Below are 10,579 nucleotides of genomic sequence, written 5' to 3'. Positions count from 1 at the left end.
TCACAGAAACCATTTGAAAAAAGTTTCATTCGAAAACCTCAAACCATGAAGATTCTATGAAAATTCAAAGAACCTATTGCAATAAAACGGCAATTTCATACTTTAACCCCTAATATTTATTTACTAATTTTCAAAACTTCGAAAATGTCCCGCACGTGTGTCTAACCACATCACCTTGGCAAGGGAAAAAATCTTGTTTTCGAAGAATTACGTAAAAATAAATGACAATATTAACTGAAATACTTCTATTAATTATAAACAGAAACATGTATATATCTAAATCGAATAGGTAATTCCTCAGATGGTCAAATTAAATATTAAATATGTGATCAACTTTTTTGTCCCATCCATGGATGTATGTCACACAACCATAATTATTTAAATATCGTGCTTGTATCTGAATGCGTCTGGAACGCAAAAAAGACACAGCCGCCATCTTTTGACTCAGATGTCAGTCTCGGCCTTAGACGATGGAAAAGTCTCGGCTTGCAGTGCAAACATCTACGAGTAAGTTTCATTTTGATCTTCGATTTTCAAAACTCGTCGTTATATAGCATTGACTTACAATTATATGGACGTCGGGTCCGCGCTAAAAAGTGTCCGCACTTGTAAGGCGCTAAAATCGTATACAGAGCGCGACACTCCGCTTTAGTCTTCATTTGTTCTACGGACAGCGCGATACTGCGATGACATAACAATTTAAATTTCGAATAGGTTGACTTGGGACATTTTTTTCGTGGTTTTTGTATTAGACCCGTCGTCCATTTATTTGTAAGTCAATGTTATATAGATATGGTTTTTTTTTTGTACTGTTTTTTCCCTTGAAAAAGCCAAAGGCACTAATGCGCTACACAGCCAAGACTTGAGAGTTGTTTTTTCTTGTATTCCATTACTAAAATGAAATGTCTTCGATAGTGCTTCTTACGAAATATTTAAAATTGGATAACATTCTTGATTTTTCAGGAGATTTGGTAAAGATAGCGGGATGTTTTCAGGGGTTTTGTATAGTTCAAGAAGGATATCGATGAGGATTGTTCTAGCGATAGAAAAATGTAGGCAATCACAAAATATACGATGCAATTTAAATTAATTAAATTCACGCAATCGCAATCGCACTTCAGTTTTGCAACTTTAACGTGTTTTTCTATCAAAAACACATGGCTGAATTTATATGTCCATTCCTAGTTTTGAATAATTTTTTTTTTATATTTTTGATAGTTTTTGATATTTTAATGGAAAATGTCACTGCTGTGAAGGTTACTTCTATGGATCCGTGGATAAAAACATTCTCATGGAAGTGTATTTTGATCCATGGAAGTGATTATTGTATGGGGTGCGGGTATGTAAGCTATGGTTGTGTTTTTATATGCGCATGCACAGACGGCGAAGACCAAAAGGTGTTTAACAACAGCAGAAGAGATGAAAAGACAAGATTTTTTTCAACCCTCTATATATAAGTTGATATGATATGATACGGTCTGGCACAGTATGCTAGAAGACGTCGGTTCGAATCCGGCCGGATCGAAGGAATTTGTTCTGAGTGTTCGATCTTTGTATTAATAATTATAACAAACTAATGGAGTAATTTCACAAAAATAATTGAATATCAATTCAATAAAAATTTAAAATACAGTCAATAGCGACATCTCTCGCCAGGGCCGGTAGCTGCAGAGGTATCTAACTGGGTGATAAAACTTTCATAGATTTCTCATAGATGGCGCTACGACTAAAAAGTCGTTGAAAAACCAAATACAAAGACACGACAACATGCACTTAAAAAAATTCGTGAAGTCCGCTGGTTCGTTCCGTGCTTAGTTGGTATAGCGTCTGGCACGGTATGCTAGAAGACGTCGGTTCGAATCTGGTCGGATCGAAGGATTTTTTTCTGAGTGTTCGATCTTTGTATTAATAATTATAATAAAGCTTAAGTATTTATTGATTTTAAACAGCTGGTGTAGGGTTTAGGTAGTTCGTGGCCTGACTATGTTTTGATATTACACATACGTGTATATATATGTCATAACTTCTATTTTTCAAAATCATATACTTAGTAAATAAATCGTCAGTTATAGCTCAACGGCGTGTTTCCTCATTAATATTATTAATTTATATTATTAATAATATTAATGATGATATTAATATTATTAATAAGATGCACGCAATAAGTCGTCAATAGGTACAATTCTACTAAAAACTCTCTAGACAGAATTTGTATTCAGAACAGGACAATACTACAGTATCTACCGAGCAATAAAATGGACTTAAACCGAATTCGATCTAGTGCAACCATGAAATGTAATGCCTAGTTCAGAAAATATCGACAACAAAAGAACTTCAAACTGTTTCAATTCAAGTCACGTAAAAACTCCTCTTTTATTTTTTGTCCGTATCGCACATATTCATGTGACGCCAAAAATATCAAAGAATTTATACAGCATCAATTGTCGCCTCTTTATCAGTAATTTCGAATCCCTTAATAGCATTACTCTAGACTATCAAATTATAAACGTTTCAGAGAACACATTTGTCATTTTTTTTCTAATACCAAGTGACGAGCAAGTCATACGCCTGGTGGTAAGCGACATGCCTGGCCATAACATTAAATTACAAAGATCCGAGGGCACTGCCACTGCGCCCGTCACCCTGATAAATAAATTGACAAGTCCCATATGCCAATAATTTCGCCAGGACCCTTCTTACCCTTCAAAACTGAAAGTCAGTAATGCTTACATTACTACTAAGAACTCGGCTTACATTACTGCTTGGTGGCAGAAATAAGTAAGTGCACTACTGCTTAAAAGTATAATATAGGTAAGTCATATGGCTAGATACATCATCATCATCATCATCAGCCTATTGCAGTCCACTGCTGGACATAGGCCTCCCCTATGGCTAGATACAGTGAAATAAAATAGTATTTACGTTGCTGAGTCCTTCGAGTGGAGAGCAGAAGCTCAGCCAGTGGCCTAATGTCGGCGAAGACCCGTGCTTCTGCCGAGCGTCGCAAAGAACTGCGCAAGCGCAACTCACGCCCTCGTCCGCAGCAGTTGCCGCCGCAGATTGAACCTGTGAGCAAAATAAATCCGTTAAAGGAATGAGTAGGAAGATTCAAATATTTCGGCCGATGAAAGACTTGCTCCAATCCGGCTGTAAATTAGCATGGGGAAGTTTCTTTAAAGAGTTCTCCTTAAACAGAACTTGGAATGTCTACATGCTCCTAGCTGAAGATAATCATACGTCGCAGACAAAGCCCTGTTCACCGTAGTACAGAATAGAGCTTATAAGACTAAAATCTATCTTTGTAAAACTAAATATATTCAATATTATTACATTATTATTGAAACAATGTTACTTATTCGGGTCGCTCAAAAGAAGCGAAATAAGATCATAATGCTAATAATGGTTATGCTACTTTGGAAATGTAAAATTTTATGAAGCTCATATACATACAGAACTCGTTTTCTCATGCTCGTACATTGAAAATCGATTTACACATAGCTTGTAAACAAAGTAGAGGAGTAGGATTTTTATTTTTATTTAAAGATATATTTCGTGCGAATTGTATAGTACTGTCAGCCACAGATTAAGCTATACAAACTGCTAAATTGCATATTTTAACACTATTTAATTAGTAGAGGGTACATTTTTCAAAGAAATATGAAAGGGCTACGTCGGTAGGTAACTAAATATTGCATAGACAGCCATTGTTTACGAAAATGCGTACTATATACGTTTCGAACCCAATAATAAACCATTACTATTCTTTGTTATAAACTGTGCTACATCAATTTTCCCAGAGTAAGTCAAAAAGGTTGTCAATTTACGAACCTTCCTTTTTACGACTCTTGTCCGTAGGGAGCAAGTTTAATTCACTGGAATGCAATTGTATCTTATAGAATATGTAAACAATTACACCTATAAGACGACAAACAACAAGGGATCTTATGACAACATCGTTGCTAAAAGTTGTTTAAAATGTTCGTATGTCGAGTTTCCAGCTAAATAAATCGCGTAAATAATGCTTGACAAAATTAGGCTAAGTTTGATTGAGATTATATTCATAATTCAAAATAAACAATCAAGGCATATGAGTGTCTATGTGAATGTCAGGAAGACCCTCGTCACTCCGCGATCTGTCACCAGCGACCACTGCTAATTGCCAATCTCTCTAACGTCGTTTACTGCGATTGTAATACCCGCTGCTTGGGATGTTGCCTGCCTCTTTTATAGTTTTTTTTTTTTGTTAAAAATTTCGGGGTATGGGTAAACAAGACTTTATATTGCATTTTTTTAAGTTACGCATAAGTTACGTTTCATATGTTTTACTGAAAATGGTATAGGTATCTAATATTAAACTCGCATCTAACATTAAACAAGTTGAGGTGTTAATAAAATTTATTTACTAATTGTGTTATAAAAAGTTCAAAAATAAAAGTGATAGACACAAGCAGTGTGTCTGATAGCCGTCGGGCCGCCGCTGGCCGCCACTGGCCGCCGTCGGTGGCGAAGGTTCAAGGCTGAACGCATTCTTGTGTGACGCGATGCCAGACATGTAGGAGTCCAAACACCGGCGGACGTATATTATTAATATTTCGCCAAAAAGTCTACGAAATTGATAAAAATAATATTACATATTTCTCGGAGACTAAACAATTTTCTCTCATGCAACAACCATTTGAAGCTTCAAAGATAAATTAGACGCTTGTATGTAGAAGTGCTGTAGTTCCGCGTCAGTGGCTCGTCTGCGGCGCGACTTTGGCGCTTCACACGCGCTTCTGAAATGCGATCAAATTTTTAATTAGTTTCACCTCTGAATTTATTTACACGAAGGGGTCTGACGAATAAGCATTACTTTTGCATGTTTTGTTAAAACGGATAAAAAAAAAATAAGGAACATACGAACGTAAGCGTTCGGTAATTGAAGTTATTAATGATTTAATTTTGCCAACATAAGTTGTACAAAATGAATAAATAATTTTATTTTGTTAAAATAGCGAAAATAAATGTTACAAGAAAAAATACATTGCAGGGTTTATTATCGATACAATCTTGAATATGATCTTCATTCATTGTGGGCAAAAAATAAACTCGTGCACTCGGTGCACCACACCAGCTGCGACTGCAATTGAGCGTCTAATTTAAAAACACCCTTACATCACTGGCCATGTTTTTTATTACCCAATCAATATCATTTTGATGACTCAATTTCTCGCAATAAAACCCATATCTTTCCCTGAATGAGGTTCATAATTACATCCACTAGCTAGGTAAGTACAGATAATGCGGCTATTATCCTATAATGCGGGCAGCCAGCGAGCCGCCGCGCGCCACCGCCGCCGCCCGCCGCCGTGTCGTTCGCCAAGGCCGCAGCCCCAGACATAGCGGGGCCAATTCGATATGCCCTACTATATAGAACTTATAGAAACCTCTTCGAATATTTATTTAGTGTTCTGTTTTACTCTGAGAACTGTTCATCGCTTTTTGTACACTTTGGTAATGAAGACACTTTTATACTGATAACCGAATCCTACACTTTGAAAAGTTAAATTTCAACACAGAAGTTTCATAAATAGTCACCATAACAATTATGTCCTACTACTACCTTAAGTAGTGCTTTTATGATATTCTCTTCTGATGAGTGCTGTACAGTCAATCCCTATAGATTACACCCGGTTTATTAGTGTGAGTCATCATAAATCTAACGCAAGTTTACGGCAGCTAGATCGGTAATAAAGCTGTTAACTACGGTTAGACATCTATCAATCAACAACTAACCGCTTCTTAAACATACACCGAAGCGCTCAGAATATGGATAGGTTCAAACCACTTATACTAATTAGTTGAGTAACCAGTTTATTTTAAAAGTTTATATTTTAAACATGCATTCCAAAATCGTAAAGCTGTCAACAGTTAGCTCAATGGTCCATAAATCATAACTCTGATGATTGCAATTTATATAAGATACACATTAAAAAGGTATTATGGCTACCTAATAATGATTGAAAGTAAGTATGACGTCTGCAGTCTAAAACTAAAAAGCACACTAAAACTTAGCAAACTCAACACGCAACTGGTCTGAAAAATATATATGTTAATAGAATTCTTTTCTCTAAAAGCTTCTCAAGCAGTGTAGGCCCCACGCCTCATGAATATTCTGCCGATTGTCTCCGATGCAATAAAATTAAAAAAGAACATTCAACATCCGCCATTAATTCTTAATGATTATAGAATAATATAGTTGGTTCACTGTTTACATATTCGTGAATGTATTTTGCTTGATTTATTTGTACATCACACATGTTTGATTGTCACAAGTTCTTAATTGTGGGCTTAATAACATAGTAACTTATAAAATTACGAAAATATCTAATAATAGATATTAATTCCGTAGGTGAGAATGAAGTTGCAGTTTGCAAGAATACATTCTTGTTTGTAGTATGAAGTAATCAAGTGGTACACGTCTCAATAAAAGAATAAAAAACTGAACTAAATTATCGATGTAATATTTTCCAACGCTTTTTTGCGAGCAGTGAGCCCTTTCTTGTACGTTGAAAAATCAAACCGGGCAGAGATTGAGTCATGTCTTTTTTACATAATTATCTGGTTTTTATCGTAATCATAACATAGGCTATTACAACAATATAAGCTATTAATTAAATTTAAATACATTTGCCCATTCACAGGACACCCATAATATGTTTGCAGTTAGATATAATGATACTAACTCGAAAAATCAGTATTTTTATTTACACCGGGCGGCTTTTTAATGAAAACCAATTACATTTAATCCGTAGTAATATTTACGGTGACCAGTTTACGCCCTCATCTGTATGCACTATAAGCGGGAACTATAAAATGATATCGCTAACCATTACTGGAGGATCGGCTGCCGCATGCGTTGGAGATTATTAGGATTATTCTACATATTAATGGAATAACTTTCCGATCCCAATCTACGGCATGATCGCGTGTCCCATAATAATTTGTTATGGTTTTCATTTTGCTCACTCGATCGAAAATAATATGTTCTGAGCTTTGTTCCTATTTACATTTGAACTATGGACGTCTTTATCCTTAGTTCTTTGTCTTCACTTTTATAGTTTTGACATGTTGTAATTTCAAAAAGTAATATTCTTCTTGAATGTTTATGTACCCGCAGACACGAACACTTTACATTTCAATTCAAATTTTAAAGGGAATATAAAGTTTTATTCTTAAGATCTCATCTGATAGCAAGTTTAAAATAGCTACGATGATCTAAAAATATACTGGTTACTCTAGGACTAGATTGAGAGTAGAATTGTGTAGTAAAGTATTTAGGGGATGGAGCCGGCTAGTCCATTAGGACGGATAATTTATTTATCGGCACTGCTGAGGTTTCACACGCACTGGCACTCCTATGTACCCATTCTCACTAAGCTTGGCGTAGTTTATTTGGATTAAATGTTTCAATTTGCAATGTTTTTTTTATAATGTATGAGAAGTTTGTCAAAACTCTGACGTGATCCCAATAAAGAATCATCATCATCATTATCAACAACAACCCATTTATAGGTCCTACTGCTAGCCACGGGTCTCCTCAGGCGAGGGCTTAGGCCATATTACCCTGTCACAGTGCGGATTGGGAACTTTACACGTTTTTCCGAGGGTTGCGAACCTTCTTCAACGTGCGGGTTTCATCACGATGTTTTCCTTGGCAGAAAAGCTCTTGGTAAATTTCGTACGTAAATTCCGAGAAACTGAGAGATGCAAGCCCTGATTCCAACCCTAGACCTCTGCATAAGACTTGATAGTTCAAACCATTAGACTACCACGGCTTTTTAATAAACAATGAAGGTATCAAAATACACAGAAAATCAATGAATTTTCTTAAAAATTACTTTCCTTGGTGAGTAATCCGATTTTCACCACAATCATACAGTAAACGTAACGCTAAGAACTAAAAACCTTTTTATTTTACGACTCCGTTAAACTTTTATTTTTAATTAATCAAAGATCAAAGGTCACTGACCAACAGCAGTGAGGGGCAATAAAAGGGAAATTAACATAAATAGCTGTAAATACCAGGCTTTAGTAATTCCGCCTAGTGCAGTTTTATGCATTGCGAAAGTGCAATGCGGCAGTTACGGGCTGTAACTGTTGCGTTTATAATAAACACATTTCGTTTTGTGTTGTAACAAATTGGGTATTAAGGAAATATACAAATTAATATTATATATTTAATAAATACAGATAAAGATACTGCTAATAGAATTAGTGCTTGCGAAAATTATAAGAACTTACTATCGTCGAACTTACACAAATTCGTAAACCTCGTAACCTCCATTAATATGAACTTTTGAACAGGCACAAAAAACAGAATTGCTAGAAAAATGATACGACAATTCATGATTATTTTATAAGTAAAAAAGGATCTACAAATTATATTTAGAACTTCAATTGCCCGATATTGTGCTTTATGAGTAAAAAAAGGGTTTCGTTCAAACACGGAGTTACGAGGTTTTCAAATTTTGTCGACGATATGAGACGTGTATTTTAAATTTTCCCATTACGTAATAGAAGATGAATGATGTTCCATTTAAAATAATTTATTTTTCTTGTTGCGAAATGCGAGCAAAACCGTTTGTTCTGAGCTAAAGTAATAGGCCATTCGGTAGACGTTTATAGCATTTTCTTACCGGTAGTGCTCGCGCGCACTGCAAAAATACCGATTTAAGCCTTTTGCACGCGAACGTTAGAGTTATGGAATGTGGCAATTTAATTATATTCCTTTTCTGGAATTTATAGTTTCCTTTGATTACCATGTACATTATACTTAAGACTCGAAAGCATTAGTAATGTATAATATTACGTGCTTGTGTGATAAAGAAAAATGAGATGCTGTACCATGCAATATTATATTCTTTATAGTGCACAACGAGGCGTTAGATAATCGTATATACCTAGAACAAACGAACCATTGAAAATGAACGATGCAATAAATATATAAAACCAACAACCAGCTAGCCGTAATGAGAACCTGAAATTTAAACTAATTAAGAACTTTCGATATGAAAGAATGTTTCGTATCGTCTATGGTCATTTCAATATTGCTTCACTGCTGCACTGTATTAAGTAAAGTGATATGTAATAATAGAATACTTCAAAAAAGTATTCTAAATGTTTGTTAATATCTTTGACGGCCTCTGTGGTCGAGTGGCTTGCACACCGGTTTTCATGATGTCAGCATCTCTGAGATCCCGAGTTCGATCTCCGGCCGGGTAAGAGTAAAAAAAAAAATTTTCCATATTGTCTAGAGTCTGGGTGTGTAATACCGTCGTTGTTTCCGATTACCATAATAGAAGTGCTTTAGCTACTTATTTTGCGATCAGAGCAATGTATGTGATGTTGTCTAAATATTGATTAACTGCCTCCGTGGTCGAACAATTACCATGCTGGACTGCCAAGCAGAGGTCCAACGTTCGATTCCCGGGCCGGGAGAAATATTTGTATGGTACCTACATTTATTTCTTTCGTCAATATGGATGCAATTTGTGGTTCTCTATGTGTGTGACCATGGCACCTGCGATACAGGGTTTACCTAGTGCGGGGCAATGAGTGTGCGCGCGTTATTTTATTTATTTATTTTTAGGATACCAAAAAAACCAACCAATCTATAAAGAAAAAAATACTACAAAAGTTCACCTGTGACGTACATAACGCTCATAAGTGTTCAAACCGCTTCGTAAATTATGTTGCATTTGCATTACATGAACAGTAAATTTTGTATGAAACTTAAACGCCTATTGCGCAAAACGTAATATATGTTGGAATGCATCAAAACAGAACGTAAATAGTGGCAGTGTGGCGAAACCTAAAGCACCCGCAAATTGTACCGGTGCTAGTATTATCCTAGGCTTCATAGAGTTGTGATTAAATGTATTGTGATATTGTCCGGTACATATTAACGTACCAAAACGTTTACCAAATAATGATGCTACAAAGCTGAATCTTGCAGACAGCAAGATTATATGCATTAATATGGTGGCGCTACTGACCGACTAGAACCAGTGTTCGACATCTTTTTTTATATTTCTAATAAGATTTAGGACAAAATTTTCTACCATAATAATACTTTTTTTACAATATTAATTGACGGGACGAACAAGCCGTGTAAGCCGCCTGGTAGTAAGCTACACTCCTGTCCATAACAGTTGCAGTGCCACTCAGAGCTTTAAAAACGCAAAGATCCGAGGGGCACTGCCACTGCGCCTGTCACCCTGAGACAAAAGTTGACAAGTCCCATGTGCCTGTAATTTCACCGGCACCGGTACGTAGTAACGCTCACATTACTGCTTGGCGGCAGAAATAGGTAAGGTGGCATATTTTTCCTGGACTGGACGAACTCTTTCACAACGAGCTCTACTGCTACTACGTTTCTTATTGGTACTTACCAATAAGAAACACACATACGTTGACACTTGTCAATTACTGGGTGTTCATTATTGTTGAGTGTCGATTAGTGGTTAGTGAATTCGTGGATCTTTGGTATTCATTACTAACATTATTATGGATCATGGTCCGAAATAAATAATTCTAT

At 35.9% G+C, this 10,579-nt stretch overlaps 1 protein-coding gene across 1 annotated transcript in view; it reads right to left on the bottom strand.

Annotated features, from left to right (window-relative positions):
- LOC113233168 (division abnormally delayed protein) overlaps positions 1-10,579 on the bottom strand; it is an 87,021-nt gene that overhangs the window by 23,388 nt on the left and 53,054 nt on the right. Inside the window, exon 2 of the mRNA XM_026468184.1 lies at positions 2,923-3,066. Coding sequence (XP_026323969.1) covers positions 2,923-3,066 — 144 coding nt within the window. The remainder of the gene's footprint in view (positions 1-2,922; positions 3,067-10,579) is intronic.

This window comes from Hyposmocoma kahamanoa, unplaced genomic scaffold (genome assembly GCF_003589595.1).
Source record: "Hyposmocoma kahamanoa isolate Upper Pololo Valley unplaced genomic scaffold, ASM358959v1 78, whole genome shotgun sequence".
NCBI lineage: Eukaryota > Metazoa > Arthropoda > Insecta > Lepidoptera > Cosmopterigidae > Hyposmocoma > Hyposmocoma kahamanoa.
This window is presented reverse-complemented; position numbering and strand designations above follow the sequence as displayed.